This window comes from Dasypus novemcinctus, chromosome 24 (genome assembly GCF_030445035.2).
Source record: "Dasypus novemcinctus isolate mDasNov1 chromosome 24, mDasNov1.1.hap2, whole genome shotgun sequence".
Taxonomy (NCBI): Eukaryota; Metazoa; Chordata; class Mammalia; order Cingulata; family Dasypodidae; genus Dasypus; species Dasypus novemcinctus.
Genome location: NC_080696.1, coordinates 44586371 through 44611754, shown reverse-complemented (window position 1 = coordinate 44611754; position 25384 = coordinate 44586371). Strand labels below are relative to the sequence as shown.

Below are 25384 nucleotides of genomic sequence, written 5' to 3'. Positions count from 1 at the left end.
ATAAAATGGTGAAAGTAAATAATGCATTTACAATAATATCATGGAATGTGAAAGGATTAAACACCTCAGTCAAAAGACACAGATAACAGATGAAAAAACAGGAGCCATTCATATGTTGTCTACAAAAGACTCACTTCAGACTCAGGGATACAAATCAGCTGAAAGTGAAAGTCTGGAAAAAGATATTCCAAGCAAACAGTAACTGAAAAATAGCAGAGGTAGCTATACTACTATCAGATAAATTTCACAGATTGTAATCTTCACTATTTCTATCTTAAAATGAAAAGCCCAGCAGTTCTATGGAATCTTTCTGAAGGCCAATTCTAACCTTGCTATTGTATTTCAATTGCAATATCTTAAACATAATTCAGAAATATCATGTATGAACTGCATATATAAAACTGCTATAACAGTTTAACTATAAAACCAGTCAAGATTCAATAAAATCTTAGACCTGGAAGGAGCATTAAAGAGCCTCAATAACCAACCCACTCACTTTCAGATATGAAATTTGCAGGATTTCCCAGCTAGTCGCTGGCACAGAAAAGACTTGGGTGCAGGAACCAACCCAATCTCCAGTCTCTTACTCTTTTTACCTCATTATGCTTTGCTCCTCCTTTTCCAAATGTATTCCAACAAAAATTGGAAGATCCTTAAGGTAGAAAAGCAAGTAATAGGATTTTCTCCAAATCAAGAGAAAACATGTATATGTGTATGTGTATGTATGTACAAAGGAGCGCTTTCAAGAAGCCTATCCATAGAAGTCACTGAATAACTATAAGGCGATTCAGAATGGTGTGCTTTTCTTTATCCCAACACTTGGCTCCCCTCTTCAACTCCAGTGTTATTTAATTAAGACTCCAGTGGGATGGGGGGTGAGGTATGTGGGAACCTCTTATATTTTTTAAGGTAACACTTTTTGTGATTTATGTAACTTAAAAAAAAAAAAAAGACACAAAAAAATTAAGACCCCAAATTGTTTTTACAATTCCTATCTCAAAATGTTTATCTTGAGGACCCACAGCCACTTATTTACCACTTAAAAAGCAAATTAAAAGCTTCAGCGACGCACTCAACACTAAATCTCAGTTTAAGCAGGAAGACAGAACATCTTCTCCAAAGGGCTGGTGTTACTGTATGAATAAAAACAGTGTTGCCTTGTAGGCTCCCATCAATGTTTAAGTTCTCCAACAAAATGAATGACTTCTCTAAAGCAGGGTTGGTTTATGAATTCATGTTAGGTATCAATTTTACAAAGTTGTCTTGAAATGCGGAAAGTAAACATCTGCATGTTGTTTGAAATCAAGTTTCCTCTGAGTTAACAAGTACCTCACCATACAATGTAAACTACAAATCTAATTTTTAAAATTTCAGAAACTGAGGTCATGTGTTTCAGCTTCTTAGAAGCTAAGCTTTGGAATCAAGGGCAGTTTCTTTGGCTTGAGGAGAACGCCAATAATCTATATTCTATACGTGTTTTCTCACTGATTGTATTTGTGTGTCTTCGTCTTTAATTCCTTACAACTTTATAATCTTAACTCCTTAGAGCATTTTACATTCTGCTAAAATTTAGAGACTCAAAATTCATTTAAGTCACGCCTAACACCTGGCAATAAATCTCCGATTTCTGTTTAGAATTGACAACGGGCTTATGTTCCAACAGGTCACCCCCACCACAAAGGTATACTGGACCCAAGGCAGACTGAAACCCTACACAGCAACAATGGGTAACAATTACAAATAGGAACATCTGGACTAAATAGGTTTTTGTGGATGAGCCTGAGCATACTGCCACCACCCACAATATTGCTTCTATGGGGAAAACGTGATACAGCAAAGAAACCCAGAGGGACTTGGAACATTTTCCTATTACAAGAATTACCGAAGAGAGGGAGTTAAGACTCAAGAGTATTATTTTCTGGGAAGATTGTCATGTCGGCAGACTTTGGAGGGATGCAAAAGATATGCACATTTGTCATGTTGATAAAATATATAATTATTTTAGTGGGACAGCAAGAGAAATAGTAAAAATGAGAGTATCTGCCATTTCAGTTCCCTGAGCAGGCCATCACTGGCAGTCACTGAGGACAGGATCAGTGACTTCAGAGCACAACAGGCAGCCAAAGTAACAGAAGGGTAAGCTATCAGCTTTGAGACCATGTGTTCCTCTTATTTCCCTCAAAATACTACGAGTATACCATCAAGCACTGTGTTTGAGAAAAATGCTCAGAGTGCATCAGATTTGAGAAGAGCAGGCATCACAAGCTGCAGCAAAGATTACTCACCCCCAAACCAACTATGTTCAGTTGAAGACTAGTAAGTTCCCCTTAAACCAAAACGAGAATGAAAACCAAAGGTCAGGGTCACTCTAGAATTTATGTAGGGCAATAATGATAGGGATTTCAACTCATAGAAGCAAAATCAAGCTATTAGACGCCCCCTTCCCTCCCCAATCACCTAACTTTACACATATAAGGCTGGACAAGATAAGAGTACATCTTCTTCTGGGCCCAACAACAGCCATGTCTTCCAAAATAAGAGGGAAAAGCACAGGAAGCTACTGAGGACAAAGAAATTAATTTGTTCATTCAACAAGCATTTATTGCATACCCTTCCTTTACTTTAAAAGACATGACAGAGGGATGAATTATTAACTCACCACTCACATGATTTCCAACAACCACCTCTGATTTCCTCAGAGGGGATAGGGTCATACAATAGAAACAACAGAGCATATGCTCACAAAAAGGTCTAAAAGGCTACATGCCAAACTATCAAGTGGTAACCTCAAGGATGAAAAAGAAAATGGGAATGGTGGTGGGGGCAGGACAAGGGAGGTAAAGGGAATTTTCAGTTTCTAACTCATATACCTCTGGATTATGTGAATGTCTTCAATATAAATACAAATCATGTATTACTGATGTAGTAGCTAAATAACACAAAGTTTTAAGAAAGGTAAGTACAAAAATACACATTTAGAAATTTCCACATACCAAAAATTTATTAAATATAAAAGTTCCCTTACATAAACTTCTCAAAAAACATTTTCACCTGTTATTGCTTGATTGTCCTCTATATTGTCTGAACCTTCACTGCCACAGTGAAAGAGAATGCCCATTTCCTCACATTCATAACCTCAGATATGTTCATACTTACCCATCTTTGCCGAGCTAAGAGGCATTAAACAAAGACATTTCTTAATTTTATTTTTATTTTTTGCGAGACTGACCCAATTTTAAGATGTTTATTCACCATTTATTTTCTTTAACTCGCTTTTCCATTAGGTTTTTTTTCATATTAGGAATATTAGTCCTTTGTACTGTAAATATTTGCCCTTGTATTTTTAATTTTTAATAGTGTGAGTCTGTTCACTATATAGAAGATTTTAATTCTTATGTATCAAATTTATAAATCTTTTCCTTATGGCTCTGGCTATAATTCTTGTTCAAAAAGTCTTAACTATTCTACAATTATAAAAATATTCACCCATATTTTCTTGTAAAGGCATTTTTTTTTTAAACAAATAGGCGATTTCCCCAACATGATTTATAGAATAATCCATCTACACCCCCTCATTAATTTAAACGTAACTTTCTCCTCAGCTAAATGCCACTAAATTTATGTCTGCATCTAGAATCCATAGGGTGGAACCCAACAGGTTAAGAGCTGGTTAAGGATTTCACTTGGGACTGGCAAACTTATTTTAGATGAGCCATTTTAGAGCAGAGGTTCTTAACCAGGGGTCCAAAGACACAAAGATTTCAGGGGGTCTGTGAGCTTGAATTGAAAATTCAAAAACATTATTCTGGCAGGGACATATTGGTGTGAATGTGATGTGTTTATTCAATAATACACAGTATATAGTATGGACTTAGTATTATTTTTCTTTGATGTAATATGCGCTAAGTGCAGTGGGGATAACTGCCTACAAAAAGATTGGTATGGATGGTGGAGGTGGTTTTGACACTGTGGGAAAACTCATACTTCTAAATGTTTGCCGAAAATGACAGTTTGAACAGATGCCGAATTGTGTTATCAGGTAGTGAAATTATGGGAGAGTTGTAAAACATAATTTTGAATAATCTTACAATTTAATTTAAAAACATGCCGATGCTGAATGTCATAAAACTATCTGTTGCTACATTCTGCGAAGCGGTCCGGGGTTTTCACCTGCTGGCAAAGGTGTCCATGGAACAAAAAAAGGTTTAAGAAATCCTGGTTTAGAGGGACTGCCTAAGTATTTATTTTCCCTTCAAACATAAGGCTAATTTTTCTTTTAAGGTTTATTTATTTCTCCCCCATCCCCTTGTTGTTTTGCACTTGTTTTGTCTGTTCATCTTCCTTGTTTTTCTAGGAGGCACTGGGAACTGAACCTGGGACCTCCAATGTGGGAGGGAGATGCCTAATCATTTGAGCCACCTCCACTCCCTGCTTTGTTGCATCTCTCATTATGTTTTCTTCCTTGTGTCTCTTGTTGTGTCAGCTCACCACACCTGCCCATCATATCAGCTTACTGTCTTGCTCATCTTCTTAAGGATGCACCAGGAACCGAACCTGGAACCTTCCATGTAGTAGGCGGGAGCTCAATCGCTTGAGCCACATCCACTTCCCAGGCTATGAATTTTAATAACAGTCTTTCTTAACTAGGTTGTGATGTAAAAGAGCTGACATTTTAACCCAGTGCAGAGATGTTACCATTTCCACTTTTGCTCTTCTTCTTTCTTGGCCTTCTTTTTCTTGTTATCTGGCTCAGGAACTTTTTTATCTTTATCTTTACTCTTGGGTTTTTTCAATTTACCATCCTACAAAGAAACATATAAGAAAGCACTTAAAAAAGAACCAGTTACACCTCTACAAGTAGTTCCTAGGGGCCATGAAGAAGAAAAACTAGAATCATGGAATATCGCAACTGGAATGCATCTTATATCCAATTCACGCATTTGACAGGTGAACAAAAATTTACTGCTAACTCTGCTCTAGAGCAGTACTTCCCAAAACAAATTACTGAGAAAGTGGTTAAAAACACTGGTTCTGCTGGAGAAGAGTCTGGGAGACTATGTTTTAACATCAGGAGATTTTGGGAAGCCACAGCTATAAAGTAACCCCAGTGTATTATTCTCATTTGTTTTTAAACCTATTCGACATTAAGCCTCTTCTAATATTATCAAATAATATATAGTGGAGGCTTTATATTAGGTACTTAATATTCGGTTTGAAAGGAAATCCCTGACTCATTCTAGTGGGGAATACTTTCTATTACATCACTCAAGAGTTAACTAAATCCCAAAGCAGTGAGTAAATAACTGGGAAATCCTAAAAGGATTAGTTTCCTAAAGTGATATTTCTTTATGGCTTCATCTTCGAACTATGAGCCTAGACAACCTGATAACAATTGCACAGAGTAAGAGCCACAAGTACAACTCACCAATACAGGAAGCAAATCTCAAAATATGCACATACGTAGCACATACAAACCCAGAACTAAAATGTGATATGCAATAGGTGAGAATCCTGCACAATCTAAACTCTTCTGAAGAATATTTTCCTTTGCTCCAACTTTATTTAAATAAGTTTAATATAGCAAAGAAGAGTGGTTATGAACCATCTTAAAGTCTATTACAGAATGTCAGAGCTGCAAAGAACTTTGTAGTTTGGTTTGACCTCTTCAGATTACAATCAAGGAAACTTTTGAAACAGAGGTTTTGTTACTTGCCCAAGGTCATACAGGTGTTACTATGATGACAGCCTTAGTTTAAAGGAAAAACAACAGAATATGACACACTGGAATGACTGCAATAAACATTTTAGGATGACCTGATAGGATGTGAACTGAAATAGGAATAAACTTAGGGTCTATAAGCAAATGATCTTTGGGGCAGGAGAAAGATGAAGGCCTGCAACACAACACATCTTTAAAAATAGGCATGGAGAATATAAATGTGTAATTATGTTTGGGAGGAGAAGGTATTAGAACCTCACATTAATTCAGATACTGTTTGCTATTTAGGTTGGGCCAAACCACAGGAGAGGGAAATGTTTTTCAATGAAGACACTCTCTTAAAAGCATCTGAACAGGCATAAAGATGGTGCCATCAGGAGACAGCTAACTACATTCTAAGTTTTCAAGCCTCCAAATGGAATAAACAGTCACTGAGAGACTTCAGAACAATTCCCAGAAATTTTAAAACAATACAACACAGCCAGCAAGTAAGGTTTAATGACTAATCCTGCCATCTGGGGTCCCTGCCACCATATGACCATGTATTATTAATGCACAGAGTTTTTCAGTCTGCATTTTCCCCCAAAAGGGGAGGGTTGTTAAACAGAACAACAAAAAATGAAGTCAACTGTTCTTTTTTCCAAATGGCTTAACAATTACTAATAACCTCTTCCAAACTCAGAGAAAAGGTATTATTTTGCATCAATGTAATATAAACATAAAGACAATATAGAAAGCATGGAGAGGTAAAATTTATATTTCATCACTGAGTAGTATAGTATGTACTGATAATCTCCCTAAAAGTGGAGTGATTGACTACTGAAATTAACACTCAACATTACACTCTCAATTTCTTGATTGGGCTCTCATTAACTTGGACTTCAGCCAAAAACAAACATTCTTAATATAGTTTCATTAAGGACCTTCTTCTCCCTCTTTGGTAAATCAGCAAAGTTCCACAGCAGGCTGAATAACAAAGCAGACAATACACTGGCTATGGAATCAGACTGCATGGGTACAAATCCTGACTTTACTACTAAGAGGTTGGGCAAAATAGGGCAACTGATTTAACTTCTCTGTATCTCAGTTTCCACATCTGTAAAATGGGGATGAAAATAGCAATATTTATCTCTTGGGGTTGTTTTAAATATATGAAAAATGATACATAAAAAGTATGTAGAATAGTGCCTGTCACATAGCAAGCACAAATAAATTACACTTATATAAATTTTAATTAAGATTATTCTTGTCTACTATGATAAAATACTAAGATTTCCTGCCCCTCTCCATACTATCTTTACTGTCTCAACTTTACATTTGTGCATCCCTTCTGCCCAAGTCCGTGGTTAACCTCAGCATAAGGGCTCAGAATTCACTCAACCCCTTCTCTTAGGAGAATCCAAGATTAAGATCCCTTGACGCACAAATATGTAATTATACCAAATACCACTGATCACTCTGGATAGATTTAAGCTTTATTAATATGTATCAATAAAACTGACTTGATAAAAATAAAAAAAGGTAAAGATTCCTGTGAATTTCTGACATTTTCTTCTTAAATTGTTTGCTAACAACTCTTCACTACAATAAAAAGGGCCAAAATGAGGAACCATTTTGTTTTACTTTCAACCTACCACAAGGACAGAGCAGAACCTTTAGAAAAGTACTTTAAGTGAATGGAAATTTTAAGGAGGTTGATAAGCCAGCAGAAAAAAGGAAGGGAGGAAGAATGCAGGTGTTCCAGACAGGGGGAAGAGCATGTGTTACATTAAGTCCTAAAGTGCAAGAGAGGCCACTGTGGAAAGGAACAAAGGAAGCCAGTGTCTGGAACAAGGTGAGCTAGAGAATAGAGGCACTAGATCAAGAGACATATGCAGCAGCAAGATCTGGAGGAGCAGTAAAAAAGAGCTTAGATTTTATCTTCCGTTCAAGTGGGAGCCGTTAAATAGTGATAATGGTTACCTCCAAAGTGAGTAATGAGCAAGCTTTGTTAGATATGAGAAAATACAAAGTAAAATTCTTCAGGGTTGTAAGCCAAGATGTGGGATCTTATTAATACTTCCTCTGTATGTTAAAAGGACAGTATAGTTTCTCTAGGAACAACTTAGTTGGCAGCATAGCTACAGGTAAACACCCAGGAAGGCTAAGAGAGTAGAGTCACTGCTGGCTTGGTTAACTTAATTACACTTTGGGGGCTTAGACAGGTGCTAAAAATAGTGCCCCAGTCACAATTTGCACTTAAGAGTATTTTCCCCAGTGTTGCCACTACAACACATCAATAAATTCCTAAAAACCATTTGCCTTCAATGGTTGTTTTATGGAAACTTCCACTAGGAAACCCAAATCCCAATACTAACCTCTTCCTCCTCTAGTTTTCGTTTCTTCTCCTTCTTGACATCTTCAGTTTTAATTTTCTTAGGTTTATAATCAGAACTAGGAAAGGGGACACGAATATGCAATTAACACAATTGTGACTCAGGAGTTCTCACCCACAGGATTAAACTCTTGGAAACCTCCCCAAGGCAGGTGTGGGCTGCTGTTATTATTGGCTGGGCATTGTACAGTCAAGAGCAATAGGAGGGGGAAAAGTAAATGGCCCATAGGTCAGACCAAACACCAATAATTATAATCTGACATAGATAACTTTATACAAAACCCAGCTCTGGAAGAGAAGTATGATGAAGGAATATATAAAGAAATAGACATCACTATAAGATGGAAGCCTGGGAGCCAAATACATGGTATAACAATGGCTACCATGCAAAAATTGGCTAGGGGGAAGGAGGTTGTATTGAATAATTACAAATGTGAGTTCAATGAGTTATTTCCCTACTCCCTTTCCACCCACTTTCCACCATAAATCCTTTGTAGAGTCTCGAAGCATAATAAGCTTTCAAAATTAAAGATAATGAAAAAAAAAATGAATGTTTGAATATGAGAAAGAGGTATATGTGAATCTCAAATAACTGCTCTGAGTAAGAGTGCTTTTATTACTTCTACACACTGAAACTTCACTTAGAATGTGATCAGGCAGTTTCTTGGGGAAAATGAACAATGAAAATGTTATCTGTAGTAGACTATGATAACCTTATAGTAAAAAATATTTTAAACATTCTTCATGAATTTTGCATTATTTGAAATTGCTACAATAAATACACATTACTTTTTTTCTCTGAGATTTTTTTTTTAAGATTTATTTATTTCTCTCCCCTTCTTCCCCTCCCCCAGTTGTCTGCGCTCTGTGTCCATTCACTGTTCTTCTGTGACTGCTTCTATCGTTATCAGCGGCACTGGGAATCTGTGCTTCTTTTCGTTGCGTCATCTCATTTTGTCAGCTCTCCGTGTGTGTGGCACCATTCTTGGGCAGGCTGCTCTTTCTATCGTGTGGGCGGCTCTCCTTACGGGGCGCACTCCTTGCGCGTGGGGCTCCCCTATGCGGGGCACACCCCTGCGTGGCACGGGACTCCTTGCGCGCATCAGCACTGTGCATGGGCCAGCTCCACACGGGTCAAGGAGGCCCGGGGTTTGAACCGCAGACCTCCCATAGGTGGATAGGTGGACACCCTATCCATTGGGCCAAGTCTGCTTCCCCCACATTACCTTTTTTTAATCAGTGAAATACTGTAAGAAAACCCTAAGTATATATTCTCCATGTAAGCCTCAGGTACACTACTTACTTGCTCAGAAAACCTCATTTCCTGTTAAGTCAAAAAGAAATCAGTTGCCCAATCCATTAATCACAAATTTCAAGTAAAAATCAGTGCAGTTTTGCTATATTTTGTAGAGACATGCATCACATTTATTCTTTAACAACTCCTTTTTGTCTAAAAAGGCAAAGTAATACGAAATACTCACTCATCCTCGTCTCGGGGTCTCTTTAATGGCTTTATATCTTCTTTAGGAGGGGCAAAATAGCCATCAACTTCAGGTTCATCTTTAATTCGTGGTGGACTAAAGTGAGAAAAAAACCTGCAGTCAAAGAGTGCTGGGTTATCTATATTACTTAAATACAAAGTAGGGATAATCATCCCACTAAGAAGCTAGTATAAAGATAACAACAGCGTGGATTTGCACATAAGTTTTACATGGGCACTTTTCCTCACTACAACCCTGAGAAATAGATAATGCTACCCCCCCACTTTATAGATGAAGGGTCAATATTCGGGTCTAGGTATCAGGATGCCTTATTTTCCAAGTCAGTATTCTTCTCCTCTACATTTTAGTTACCTTTCAGAATGCGACCCAAACCACAACAGGAACAAACCTAAATTGTTCCCTGGTCTTACCTGAGTGATTTATTATGTATCTGACCCCAGAAATAATTGGAACCAATTTATTTAGTACTCCAAAAGCTAAAAGATAACTTTTATACTAGACTGACCCCAGGAGAAAAAGCAAGGCTTCTGGCCTCTGAAACTGCGAGTCAATAAATTTCTAAGTCAACCCAATGTAGAGTATTTGTCTTAGCACCTAGGACACTAATACAATCCATTCTGTCATCTAGTAAGTGAGTGAAGATTTTGATCATAAACATTCAGTATTCTGAAACTAGAGGGGACCTTCAGGCTTACTTTTAGGGAGTTGATACTGATGAGGAAAACAAACTAATAGAGCAAAAATAGTATAGGAAAAAAAGTGGTCTCTATATTGTATACATTTTCTTATCTTTTTGAAAAAGATAATCTAAACTTAAGTTTAACTCTTTCCCTGTCAATAGGCATTTTCATAGTACTTTCCAGGGGCTGAAGGAAGAGGGTGGGGTGGGGAGTGAATGCTCATGGTTATGGAGTTTCTTTTTGGGTGATTAAAAGTGGACGGATTACACAACCTTTTGAGTATACCAAAATCAATGAACTCCACACATTAAAATGGTAAATTTTATGGTATGTAATTATATCTCAATAATCATTCTTCTTCTATCATCCTCCTTCACTTAAAATAACCTTGTGGAAAATGTGCCGGTCAGTCTCTACAGCAATCTAAAAATGCTCAAGTTGGCTTAGACCAGATCCTCTCACTGCCAACTCCCACTGAAACATCAAGATTACCAGGTCAGTATGTTTCTGGTAAGATCAGATAAAACAACAACCTGGGCAGCTGGCCTACTGGATATCCAAAGAGAAAGATATGCCAATGGAGCAGGAGACTTACCTGGAGAAGCCATTTTCCTTCTCCTTCTTTATTTTTGCATCCCCAGAGGCTCTAATCTAAAACATAAAATAACGACTGATTAGTACCTTGAAAGGACTAAACTGAAAGATGGCTCTCTCTTATTTCTGAATACATGGCCTTAACTCTTGGGGATCACGACCACTGGCTCTTCTTGTCAGCAAAATATGAATGGGTGAACTAAAGGCTCTTGGTATCTTTATGAGACGAGTCTTTGAATATTCTTCAGCATGAATACTTGTCGAATTTTGTGAGAAATTTATCTCTTTAAATGGCAGCTTTTTACTTTTAAAGGATGGCAGGTCTCCTTCCCTCAATAAATATAGTCCAATTTTCAAGGATTCACCATTGGCAGTGCAGCAAGGAAACAAAAACAAAACAAAACAAAAAGGAAGAGTATCCTAACCTGTTCTGTCTTCTCTGATTCAGCAGTGATTTAGTATACTAAAATCCCTCCTCTCCTTCAGCTCCCCACATTCTACACTTGTTAAAAACTCTAGGGCTTTCAAAATTCTGCATACATTCACAGAAAAGGAAACTTATACATACACATGTAAATATATAAAGAGCATCTCTGGAAGAGTACAAAAGATAATCTATAATGGCTTCCTCAGAAAAGGAAAAGATGAAAAGATACAGGACAGCCAACAGGGGTGAAAAATGAGGTGTATTTTTCACCATATTCCCTATTTCATATTGTCTGAATTTACCAAGTACCAACGGCAGTTTTTTAAAAACTAAAGTACAAGAAAAAAAGAAAACCTGCATACAACACTATTCATTTTCAGTCAGATGAGTCTTGTTCGTGTTGAGGATTCCACTGCTTACACTCGTACCAAAAGTCACAAAGGGCACCAGCATCACCAAATTTTCACTCAGGAAGAACCCGCAATTAACAAAGGACAAATACGGCCTTAGATATTCTCCCAAAACAGAATTATTTTCCTCCCAACTGACAATCAACATTTCTAAAAACCCTGTATCCTCAATTTATCCATTTACCATATAAAATAAAGTAGAAAATACATAAATATGTATGAGAAATTATAGTAGGAAAGGGCTTGGTTGGATTTCACAGTTAAAGATTATGATTGAACCCAACTCTCCTGATGAGATTTTTTTTACTCAAAGGCCAACAGATCTTATACTAAAGAAAAGAAGATTACTATGCAGTAGAGTATTTTGTATTACCTGCTTTTAAAGTAAATAAAAGTACATCCCACATCTCTTCTTTCCCCACTGGAAAGGGTCTGTACCTTTTCCTCCTTTCGTTTTTCCTTATCTCTGTCTTTGTGTTTGTCTTTATGCTTTTCTGAGCTTCCATCTTTATGTTTGGTTTTCTCCTTCTCTTTGTGTTTCTTTTCAGAATCTTTATGTTCACTGAAAAAATAAGACACAAAGGGTTAGGGTTAGCCCACACTAGGAACCACATGAGTTCACTTCACAAGATCGACTCACAAGATACCCTAAGATAACAGGAACCATGGAAACTTACAATGCTTTAAATCAACAGTCCTGAGAGAAGGTTCAAATAGAGGCTCTTGGCTACATCTAAATTCCTTTATCTAGTTTGATGTTTTTATTTTTGTAAAGGAGAAAAGGAACCAGATAGAGAAACACAGTCATTTTAAACATACCAGGACATTTTTTAAAAAGTGGTTAAACTTTTAAATGTTCAATAAACCCACTGTACTTCCATAACATTCCACTAACAAAAGCCTATGAAGAAAACTCCAAATTGAGCATGTGCTGGGTGGGGTGAGTAGTAGTGGACAACTTACCAAAAATGCATTTGATGGCTCTGTGCCAGATGAGACATATCACACACATAGCCAAGGCAGTGCTTTGTGGAGTGAGCTCAATGAAGCGGATGTTTCCTTCTAGCTTTAACTAAGAAAAGGTAGTCACTTCTAGATGGGGCTTATAAATCTTGCTTGGCCCTTTTTTCCTCACAGTAAGGAAGGACCCATCTGAAAACAAGGGCATGTTCTGTGCCCTGTTGTGCTAAGAAAATGCATATGCTAACCCCCTTGACTTTAAAGGAGTTTGTAGAAATAGTGCCAGCACCATAAAAAAGCATGGCTCCTTTAGAAAGCAAGATATATTACAAGGCAAAAGCCATTAAAATGTTCATACCCTACGACCCTAGGATCTAGCTCCTGGAAATTTCTCCTAGGGAAATAATTAAATATTATATAAAGATATTCATTTTGGTGCTTCCCATAATAGCAACAACAACAACAAAACTCAGGCACACAGTTAACAAAACCAAAACAGGGTGTCCCCGAGGGCTTGAAACATCTGGACACTATATAGGTAAGGCACAATACCCCATGAAGCCAGCACCCTGGCAGTGAGCCTTACCATGGAATATAGAATAACCTATATCCCTAATGTGACAGAGTTAGATTCATTTCCTGTCTGTCACACTTAGCACCTTCAGCCCAAAACAAGCTCATTAGGCTCTGTCCATCCCATGAAGTTTATTCTGAATGGTTTTGGCCAGCATACTTTGTTACGAAGGCCAAAAAGGGAGAAACGAATGATGGCATTCAGTTAAGCAAAGAGCTGACAACCCTGGATCAGGAGTACATTTACAATCACACACATCTCTGCACACAAAAGGAGCCACACTACAGAGAGGAGTATGAGGTCTAAAGGTGCAGAAACTCTAGAAATCTAGCCAAGAGAAGAGGAGGACTTCAATTAAGACTAGTGGGAGAAACAGGAGCATCGGCTTAGGAAAGATCCAGGAACTAGTACAGGACAAAACAAGGCCCACTTTCCCTTTTTTATATCTCCTTCCCTGTATGTTCCTCTCATTAGGTTGTTGTTTATATGTGCTGCACACATAATAACAATTACTACACGGGTAAATTTTTTTTTTAAACTCATGAGGGCAAAGCCTAGTTCCAGTGAGCCAGAGGAACATGGTGACAAAGTTACTCCTGCTTTTTGTTCTTAGCATCAATCTTATGTCATTTTCTCTGAGTTCTTTTACCAAAATACAATGTTCTACATCAAAAAGTTGTACTGTGGGGAAGTGGATGTAGCTCAAGTAACTGGGCTTCCGTCTACCATATAGGAGGTCCAGGGTTTGATACCCAGGGCCTCCTGGTAAAGGCAAAGTGACCTGTGTGGCAAGCTGGCCCATGTGGAGTGCTGCCCCACACGGAGAGTTGGCACAGCAAAATGATGCAACAAAGAGACACATAGGAGAAATAATAAGAGATGCAGCAGACCAGGGAGCTGAAGTGACGCAAGAGAATGATATTCTCTCTCCTACTCCAGAAGGTCCCAGGATGGGTTCCTGGAGCTGCCTAATGAGAATACAAGCAGACGGACAGAGAGAGCAGAGAATGGAGGAAAGGGGGAGAATTAAATAAAATCTTAAAAAAAAAAAAGTTGTACTTTGCACATAGAAAAAAAAGGCTTTCAATTGCATTTCCACTCTCACTACTAGTTTGCATTAATTTTTCCAGTTTCTCAATGACTGACAGAAAAAGAAAGTGACAAAAACTGGTCAGTTCAAAGGTTGGAAAACATGAAAATATCGAAGTAACAAGCTTTAGTGGAGCTATATAAGAAAAATAAACTGGAAGAAAAGGCTTAATAATAACTACAGGAAGGAGCCCAAAGATGTGAAGAACACATTTTAAGAATGAGTTTGGCTGGGATATGCTGAAGGCCAAAATACAAAGAGTAGGATTTCTACAAACTGTAATGGTTATACTTGGATGAAGTATGAATTTACCCCCACGGACACCAGGAACCCTTAAAGAGAAAATGTCTAATTACCAGCTACACACAAATGCTGACTCCTAGCTCACGGCTCATGTCTGCCTGTCTGTGGTTAATATCCACGACACACTCTAGCAGAGTCCAGCATGAACAAACAAAGATTCATGGAAGCAAAACAAACAGAAAACACTCAAAGCCACTTTTCCAGAATGTTCATGCCTGTTTTCAACTTCTACTAGCTTAATTCTACTAAGGACAAAAGTAACCCACAATATTTTTAAAGTGATGATGGCAAGACTGTTGTCTGTTACTCTAGCTGGAGCTGAGCAGACAACAAAGAAGGTCTGACCAGGAAGCTTAGGCACTCAGGCAGGAGGGTGGGTGAAAAGGTGCAGGTCGGGGGATGGCAGTAGGAAGCCAGGAGGAAAAAGTATTTTCCTCCTGCCCTGGAAAGCACCTGCTGTCTCTTTAGAAAATAACCTGTATCTGATACTCTTGGAAGTGGGCTGTTGTTGGCTATGGAACACGATTTAACTCTGCTTAACAAAACAAAAACAGTCCTATCCTCTATCACCAATAAAAGTATTTAACAAATAATTAAAGCACTAAGTGCCAGACACTCTTCTAAGTACATTTATCTCCATAACAAAACTCTGAGATAAGTGCCATTTTATAGATGTGGAAACTGAGGCACAGGAAGCACAGCTAATGAGAGTAAGATAAAGATTTAAACTCAGTATGACTCAAGAGCACTTGACTACTCTGTTATGCTCTTTCCGAAAGAAAGCAAAAAAAGCTCTGGTAGAGGTAGAAGGAGCCTCCTTATCTTCTGAGGAATAGAACTTAGCTATTAACGGCTAAGGCAACAAAACCTGCCTGCTCCTTGAGAGAGCACAACTCCTACAGGTCACAATCAATGGAACCACAAGGGATCTCTGAGGCAGAGTACAAGGGGCCTCAAAGCCCTGGAAGGAGGAAAATCAATGACCTTTGCAAGAAAAGTAGACAAATGAAGATTAAAAAATGTTTGTTAAAAAATTCTAGGTAACTTCAAAAGTTGCCTCTGGGAAAAAAGCACTGTAGTTTGTTATAAAAGGCTGTCAGAAATAAAAGTTTCTTCATTTTATGTAATCTAAGTATCTTAAAAATAAAAATTAATATATTAAAAAAAGAAATAAAGGTTTCTTAATGCCCATTCATCATGATAATCTATTTAATCACAAGGACTCTGGTACTATAAATTATAAAACTATTGAAACTTCCATCGAAAGGAATCTTGGAGAGTATTTAACCTTTTTTGTTTTCAAGCCAAAGAGAATAAAGTGATGTGCCCATAGATGCCAAAACGAATACATATTTTGAACTCCCATTTCTTTCCTATTCAAATTCCTAAACTCTATTTATAGCATAAGCACGCACACACACAGTTATTCAAGCTAGGAATTCTTTATCTTAGATCCCCTCATGCCACTTGTAGCTAAGTGCTATCAATCTCCTTTTTTCAAACTTCTTCAATGGCTCCTCTTTCCCTTCAGAACCAAGGGAATTTTGCCCAGTCCACATTTTTTGGCACCAGTTTCTACTATCCAATTCCATGTAACCCAGGCATCAACCTAATTGGATACAAGGCCTCCATGTATCGTTTAGGCTTTTCTCCCTGGCCTGCAATGTCCTGTCCAACCATCACCACCATGAACTTTTTTTTTTACCCCCTCCCCCCCATGGCTCCCTCGTGTCTGCTAGTCTTCTTTAAGAGGTACTGGGAACCAAACCCCAGACCTACCATATGGGAGGCGGGTGCCAAATTGCTTGAGCCACATTCCCCTCCCCACCACCATGAACTTTGAAAAGGACTGAAAATAGTCCATTATAATAAGGCTAGATAGGGAAGTGGACTTGGCTCAAAGGAGAGAGCGTCCGCCTACCACATGGGAGGTCTGCGGTTCAAACCCAGGGCCTCCTTGACCCGTGTGGAGCTGGCCCACGTGCAGTGTTGAAGCATGCAAGGAGTGCCGTGACACGCAGGGGTATCCCCCGCGTAGGGGAGCCCCATGTGCAAGGAGTGCGCCCCGTAAGGAGAGCCGCCCAGTGCAAAAGCAAGTCCAGCCTGCCCAGGAGTGGCTCTGCACACATGGATTGCTGACACAGCAAGATGATGCAACAAAAAGAGAGACAGATTACCGTGCCACTGACAAGAATAGAAGTGGACACAAAAGAACACACAGCGAATGGACAGAGAGAGCAGACAACTGGGGGGTGAGGGGGAGAGAGAGAAATAAATACAAAATAAATAAATCTTTAAAAAAAATAATAATAGGGCTAGATATAATAGAAAAACCAGGGCTCTAAATCAGATGTTATCAATAATTAGATTCTACCAGGCTTTGTCATAATCATCATCATCTCAATTATTTAGCATGTTCATTTCCAAAGAAGTATCACGAACATAACTGCATCATATTCTGCCGCAACAAATCTGAAAAGTTGACAAAGCAAGTAATGTTATCAATATCTGACCAAAATAGAAAACAAAACCCAGACAAATTAAGCAGTCTGCATTAGGACAAACAGCTAGTGACAGGACTGGACTCTTGACTTTTATTTTACTGACTTCCATATGAATCTTCACACATGAATATTCATTTCTAAACTGAATCTGTCTACCTCTGTTAAATGGTCTATTTTTGCAGACAGGCTGATATAAGGATGTAGTGATAAAAAGTGGAATTAAGTAAATAGCTCAAAAAAAATGTAAATAAGTACATTTATTATTCTAGTAAGGGAAGAATTTGTAACCACTGATATAAAGGCAGTAGTCACCAGAGGTTGTAAGGGGAGGGAAAAGAAAGAATAGGTATAAAAGGAGGCATTTTTGGGAAACTGAAATTGTTTTTCATTACACTGCAGTGATGGATATAGGCTATCATACATTTTGTCAAAACCTGTAGAACTGTGCAGTGCAAAGTGTAAACCAGAATGTAAACTACAGATCATGATTAGTAGCAATACTTCAATATGTGTTCATCAACTGTAACAAATGTACCACACTAATGAAGGATGTTGCTAATGGGAAAAAGTGTGGGAGGGAGAGGGGTGGGGTATGTGGGAATCCCCTATATTTTCAATGCAACAATTACATAATCTAAAGCTTCCTTAAAAATAAAATTAAAAAACATTTTTTTTTCAGTAAATACATTGGTTACTTTCAGAAAAATCTCCCCTAATCTGAAAACTGGATGCTTATTAATTCAAGTGCAATTAACCTAAAATCCTACATTCTCTCCATTCTGATTCATGTAGGATTTGGAACTGAAGGGAAAGTAGAAACTCAAAGGAGCATTATTCAGATGCTTCTCACCATGACAGTATAGATCAGCACTGCCAATATGGCTGGAGAAGCATTTTCTTTGCTATTTCACAGTTTTCTTCTTCCCTGGCTTTCCATATATTTGTCACTCCAGTCTGAGTGCCAGGTTTAAACTGGTCAGGCACACACAATCAAAAACTAGCATGAGGCATCTTTTCACATATGATAGTCCTTTATTTTCTAAAAGCAAATTATCCCTGCAAATATCGTTTTAATTAATATTTTGTTTATATACAAATCTGGTAGTAAAGACAATTAATGGTTAAGAACGGTGTACTGACCCCTTGGCATCTAGAAAGAGTATTCCTTTAATTTCTTTTTGGAGTATTAGTATATTTTTAAGAAGAACCTGAAGCAACACACTTAAAAAAAAAAGTTAAGTGTTAAGTGTTAAGTTCATAATTTAATTTTTCATAATGGCTGTAGTTTAAAAACTGGCTCATAAATTCCTGAAGATTTAATAATCTAATAATCTCAAGATGGCTCGGAGAAGGCCTCGTGAAAAGGTAGCATTTGAGCTGAGACCAGAATGAGGAGGGACCTGGCATTTAAGAGATGCAGAAATGGGAAGCAGACGTGGCTCAACTGATAGAGCATCCGCCTACCATATGGAGGGTTCAGGGTTCAATACCCAGAGACTCCTGACCCGTGTGGTTAGCTGGCCCATGCACAGTGTTGTTGCACACAAAGAGTGCCATGCCATGCAGCGGTGCCTTCACATAGGGGTGCCCCATGAGCAAGGAGTGCACCCCCCGCAAGGAGAGCTGCCCCTCGTGGGAAAAAAAGTGCAGCCCGCCCAGGAGTGGCGCCACACACAAAGAAAGCTGACACAACAAAAAAGAGAGGCAGTGTCCTGGTGCTGTCTGATAATGCAAGCGGACTCAGAAGAACACTCAGCGAATACAGAGAGCAGACAATGGAGGGGAAGGGGAGAGAAATAAATAAAATAAATCTTTTAAAAAAATAAATAAATAAATAAGAGAAGCAGAGAAAGTGAGATGGTGAGCACCAGCACATGCAAAGGCCCAAAGGTAGGGACAAGCACTGTAGCACTATCTTGTTAAGGACCAGAAATGCACCAGTAGTGGGACTACACTTACCCTGCAATAAGTGAGGGAGGTATGGGAGGAGCTGAGAACAAGGTAGGTGGGGTCAGATCACAGACAGCTTTGACAACACACTTTTAAATAACCAGGGTAAAGAAGAAATCAAAAGGAAAATGAGGAAATATCTTGAGTCAAATGGAAACAAATATACAACATACCAAAACTTATGAAATGCAGCAAAGGTAATGCTGAGAGCTGAGAGCTATAAATGCTTATATTATAAAAGAATAAAAACTTCAAAACAAGGGACCTTACCCTTACAACTGGAGTATCTGGAAAAAGAGCACTAAACTAAACCCAAAGCAAGCAGAAGAAAGGGAGTAAGAGTAGAGATAAATGAAATAGAGGATTAAAAAAAGATAGAAATGACTCCACAGAAATACTACTGACTCCACAGAAATAAAAAGGATGTAAGAGGATACTTTGAACAAAATGTAAACCACAAATTAGATCACCTAGATGAAATGGACAAATTCCTAGAAACACGTAAACTACATACACTGACTCAAGAAGAAATAGATCTCAGTGGATCATAACAAAAAACTGAATCATTCATCAAAAACCTCCCAGGCCCCCAGGAAGACAAAGGATTAGAGAGGCAGAAGGATCACTTCTCTCCCAGAAAATACAGCCAGAGGACAGGTGGAGACTGCTCTGGGGCTCAGGACACCAGGGGTCACCAGGGGAAGGTGAGATATCATCCAGAAGAGAGAGAAGTGAAGGAAAGGAGTCTCAGCTGGCTGTAAAAATGAGTAAAGCTGCAGTAGCAGCAGCTGGAGACCATCACCCCACCCTCTGAGCAAACAGCAGTCTGTGTACTAGAGGATGTGGACCACAGTGCCTGCAAACTGATGGTTTTGCAGGGTCCTCTTCACCAAGAAAGGGAAGAGGAAAGACACAGTCAACAGCAAATTTAGATTTTAGCCAGCAAACTTGGTCTGCTGCATTGGAAGGGTCACACACTTCCAGGCCATGTGGGGCCGTTACATTGTTTGCACTGAGAGCCAGCAAGGAGCTAAAGATAATCTGCCTTCTCAAATAAGGTCCCTACTACTCAGGGCTAGTTGATGATGAGGCAGAAGGAGGAAGGGTGCAGCCAAATAAGGAGAACTGAGAACATTTGTTTATGAGGCTTGGACAGCTCTGAGGACATTGCTTCTGCCGCACCTGCCTGGGCAGGTTACAGTGAATGCATTACCCCCTAGTGTCTGGGGTCTGAGCTGAGAGGGCTGCCAAAGTGCCATCTGTTGGCAAACCAGGAAAGTGCATGAAAAGGAAAAAAATAAATAAATGAAAGAGGTAATCAGGTGCCTTTACTGTCCCCCTCTCCAAGGCCCTTGGAAACTGGCTTGTACCCCATTACTGGGTCCTTAGCCCTTGTTTGAGCAGTTAAACTTGGTTAGTCCTAAATATCTAGAACAAGTTGAACCAAGAGTCAAAGAACAGTGCTAACACACAGTCACTTAGCAGTTAAATCCCTATGCAAGAGAGAAACTGAACATCAGAGTAAACTCAGTATCATAATTAGATGCCTAGATATCAGTAAAAAAAATTACAAGTCATACTAAGAAATGACTCAGGCAAAGGAACAAATCAAAGCTCGAGACAAGACACAGGACTTGAAACAACAAATCAGCGAGTTTCAACCAAATCACGGAGTTGAAGGACAAAAGGGCTAAGGAAATAAAAGACATTAAGAAGACACAGGGGAAGACAAAGAAAAATTTGAAACCTTAGATAGAAAAATAACAGAACTGACGTCAAGGGAGAGACAATAAATGAGATTAATAATACAATAAGGGAAACGGACTTGGCCCAGTGGTTAGGGCGTCCGTCTACCACATGGGAGGTCCGCGGTTCAAACCCTGGGCCTCCTTGACCCGTGTGGAGCTGGCCTGTGTGCAGTGCTGTTGCGTGCAAGGAGTGCCGTGCCACACAGGGGTGTCCCCCACGTGTCCCCTGCGTAGAGGAGCCCCACGCGCAAGGAGTGCGCCCTGTAAGGAGAGCCGCCCAGCACGAAAGAAAGTGCAGCCTGCCCAGGAATGGCGCCGCCCACACTTCCCATGCCACTGATGACAACAGAAGTGGACAAAGAAACAAGACGCAGCAAATAGACACAGAACAAACAACCGGAGGGGGGGGGGAATTAAATAAATAAATAAATCTTTAAAAAATAATAATAATAATACAATAAAAGCACACAACAGCACACATGAAATCATGGAAGAAAGAATCAGCAACGTAGAGGACAGACCAGCTGAAAATGAAAAGCCAAAAAAAACCACAGAGAATAGAATGGAAAAAATTGAGCAAGGGCTCGGAGAGTTGAATGACAGCACGAAGAACAACAACAAGTGTTATGCGAGTTCTAGAAGGAAAAGTAAAGGGAAAAGAGGCAGAAAGAGTATTTGACGAAATAATGGCTGAAAATTTCCCAACCCTCACAAAAAACACAGGAAGCACAGCATAATTTGGTTAGACTAAATCCAAATAGACCTAAACCAAGACACATAATATTCAGAATGCTAAAAGCCAAAGATAAAGAGAAAATTCTGAAAGCAGCAAGGGAAAATCTAAACATCACATACAAGGGACACCCAGTAAGACTTAATGTGAACTTCTCTTCAGAAGCCATGGAAGCAAGCAAGCAGTGGTATATAACTAAGGTACTGAAAAAAAAGAAAACTGCCAGCCAAGAATTATCTGGAAAAACTGTCTTTCAAATATGATGGTGACTTTAAAATATTCACATATAGGCGAGTGGCTGTAGCTCAGCGGCTGAGTGCCTGTTTCCCATGTACAAAGTCCTGGGTTCAATCCCTGGTATTCCTTTAAAAAAAAAAAATTCCCACATAAACAGAAACTAAGAGAATTCATAAACAAGAACCCAGCTCTGTAGGAAACACTAAAAGGAGTTCTACAGCCAGAAAAGAAAAGAGAGAGGGGTTTAGAGGCTTAGGTAGAAGTGAAGACTATCAGAAAGGATAACCAAAGGTAGACAAAAATAGGACAAGACATATGAAAGCCAAAGGAGAAAATGGCTGAAGTAATCTGTACACAGTAATAACATTGAATGTTAATGGATTAAACTCCCCAATCAAGACAAAGGCTGATAGACTAGATAAGAAAACATGAGCCACACATACACCGTCTGCAGGAGACTCACCTTAGACCTAAAGATGCAAACAGACTAAAAGTGGAAGGTTGGAAAATGATATTTCACGCAATTAGAATCCAAAAGAGAGCAGGGGTAGCTATACTGGTGTAGACAAAACAGACTTTTAATGGAAAAACTGTGACAAGATGGAGAAGGTCATAATAGTAATAAAAGGGACAATCCACCAGGAAGGAGTAATAGCCATAAATATCTATGCATCAAATGAGGGTGCATGAGGCAAACTCTGGCAAAACTGAAAGGAGAAATAGATATCACTACAATAGCTTGTGACGTTAACACTCCATTTACATCAACAGCAAGAACTAGCCAGAAGATCAATAAGGAAACAGAGAACTTGAACAATATGATGAATGAGCTAGACCTGACAGATATATACAGAACAATGAACCCCAAAACAGCAGATTTTACATTATCGTCAATCTTTCTCCAAGACAGACCACATGCTGGGCCATAACAGACCTCTCAATAAATTTAAGAAGACTGAAATTTATACAAAGCACGTTCTCTGATCATAACGGAATGAAGCTAGAAATCAGTAATAGGCAGGAAAGGGGAAATATGCAAATATATGGAGGCCAAACAATCAGTGGGTCAAAGAAGAAATTGTGAGAAATTAGTAGATATCTCAAGACGAATGAACACAAGAACACCAATTATCAAACCTTATAAGACAGTGTGAAGGCAATGCTAAGAGGGAAATTTATAGCCTTTTCTAAATATTAAAAAAGAATGAGGTAAAACCAAAGATCTAATTGAACACCTGGAGAAACTAGAAGAGCAAATCATTCCCAAAGTAAGTAGATGGAAAGATTAGAATAGGAATAAATGAAATTGAGAACAAAAAATAGAGAAAATCAACCAAACCAAAAGCTGATTCTTTGAGAAGATCAATAAAATTGAGAACACTTAGCTAGACTAACAAAAAAAAGGGAGAAGATGCAAATAAATAAAATCAGAAATGAACGGGGGGACATTATGACTGACTTCACAAAAATAAAAAGGATCAAAAGAGCATATTATGAGAAACTGTATGCCAGCAAATGAGACAACCTAGATGAAATGGACAAATTCCTAGAAATTCATAAACAACCTACAATGACTCTATACAAGAAATACAAGAACTCAACAAATCAATCATAATTTAAAAAATGGAATCAGTCCTCAAAAATCTCACAACAAAGAAAAGTCCAGGACCAGATGGCTTCACAGGTGAATTCTAACAAGCATTAAGAATCAACATAAATCCTGTTTAAACTCTTCCAAAAAACTGAAGGAGGGAAACTTACTCAACACATTTTATGAAGCCAATATTACGCTAATACCAAAGGCAGATAAAGATATACCAAGAAAATAAAGACCAAAAATTCTTAAAATACCTGCAAATCAAATCCAACAGAATATTAAAAGAATATCATACCACAATCAAGTGCATTTTATTCCTGGCATGCAAGAGTGTTTCAACATAAGAAAATCAATTAATGTAATATACCAAATTAACAAATCAAAAGGGAAAAACATGCTTGATGCCAAAGAAGCATCTGACAAAATCTAGCATCCTTTCTTGATAAAAACAATTCAAAAGATAGTTAGAGAAGGAAAGTTCCTCAACACAGTAAAGGACATATATGAAAATCCCACAACCAACATTATACTCAATGGGGAAAGGGTGAAAGCTTTCCCTCTAAGATCAGGAACAAGACAAGGACGCCCACTGTCACCACTGTTATTCATCATTCTGTTAGAAGTTTTAGCTACAGTAATTAGGCAAGAAAAAGAAAAAGCATCCAAATGGGAAAAGAGGAAGTAAAACTCTCACTACTTGCAGATGACATGATCCTTTATTTAGAATATTCCAAAGTATGTACAACAAAGCTATTAGAGCTAAGAAATTAGTTCAACAAAGTGGCAGGGTATAAGATCAACATGCAAAAATAAGTACCATTTCTATACACTAATAATGCAGAAGGCAAGGAAGAAATCAAGAAAAATAATTCCATTTACAACAGCAACTAAAAGACTCCAATATCTAGAAGTTAATTTAACCAAAAAGGAACTATATTTAGAAAACTACAAAACATAGAAGAAAGAAATAACAGAAGACCAAACAAATGGAAGGACATCCCATGTTCATGGATTGGAAGGCCAAACATAGTAAAAATGTTAATTCTACCCAAACTGATTTACAGATTCAATAAAATACCAATCAAATTCCAAGAGCCTACTTTACAGAAACAGAAAAGTCAATTACCAAGTTTATTTGGAAGGAAAAGGGTTTCCAAATAGCCAAAACAGCCAAAAAGTAAGAAAGAAAGAAAGAAAAAAAGAGCAAAGTTGGAGTACCCACATTTCCTGACCTTGAAATGTATTATAAAGCTATAGTGGTCAAAACAGCATGGGACTGGCATAAAGACAAGACTCATTGATCAATGGAATTCAATTGAGGGTTCAGAAAAAGACACTCACCTCTATGGTCAACTGATTTTTGATAATCCTACTAAGTCCACTTTTCTGGGACAGAAGAGTCTCTTCAACAAATGGTGCTGGAAGAACTAACTATCCATAATCAAAAGAATGAAAGAGGACCCCTGTCTTTCTCCCTATACAAGAATCAACTCAAAATGGATCAAAGACCTAAATATAAAAGCCAGGACCATAAAACTACCGAAGAAAATGCAGGGCAACATCTTCAAGATCTTGATGGTTTCTTGGATGAACACCCAAAGCATGAGCAAACTAAAGAATTTTGAGGACCTCCTCAAAATTCAATACTTTGGCACATCAAAGGACCTTGTCAAAAGGGTGAAAAGGCAACCAACTCAATGAGAGAAAATATTTGGCAATCACGTATTTGATAAGGGTTTTTATATCCATGATATATAAAGAGATCGTACAATTCAACAATAAAAAGACAAAGTCTCCAATTAAAAAATGGGTGAAAGACTTGAAGAAATACAAACGGCAAAGAAACACATAAAAAAATGTTTAACATAACTAGTGATTAGGGAAATGCAAATCAAAACTACAATGAAATATCATTTCACACCTGCTAGACTGGCTATTAAAAAGTCAGAAAACTGTAAATGTTGGAGAGGATGTGGAGAGAT

The 25384-nt window shown here is 38.3% G+C and overlaps 1 protein-coding gene across 2 annotated transcripts in view; it reads right to left on the bottom strand.

The window, feature by feature from the left end:
* Positions 1-25384, bottom strand: part of TOP1 (DNA topoisomerase I) — an 85822-nt gene that overhangs the window by 27086 nt on the left and 33352 nt on the right. The window contains exons 4-8 of one of the 2 annotated variants that reach the window (XM_058287090.2): positions 12145-12268; positions 10871-10926; positions 9575-9670; positions 8077-8152; positions 4696-4802 (exon numbers count right to left, since the gene is read on the bottom strand). In XM_058287090.2, coding sequence (XP_058143073.1) covers positions 4696-4802; positions 8077-8152; positions 9575-9670; positions 10871-10926; positions 12145-12268 — 459 coding nt within the window. Of the gene's footprint in view, positions 1-4695; positions 4803-8076; positions 8153-9574; positions 9689-10870; positions 10927-12144; positions 12269-25384 lie in introns of both variants that reach the window. The other variant, XM_058287089.2, reaches the window with a different exon arrangement.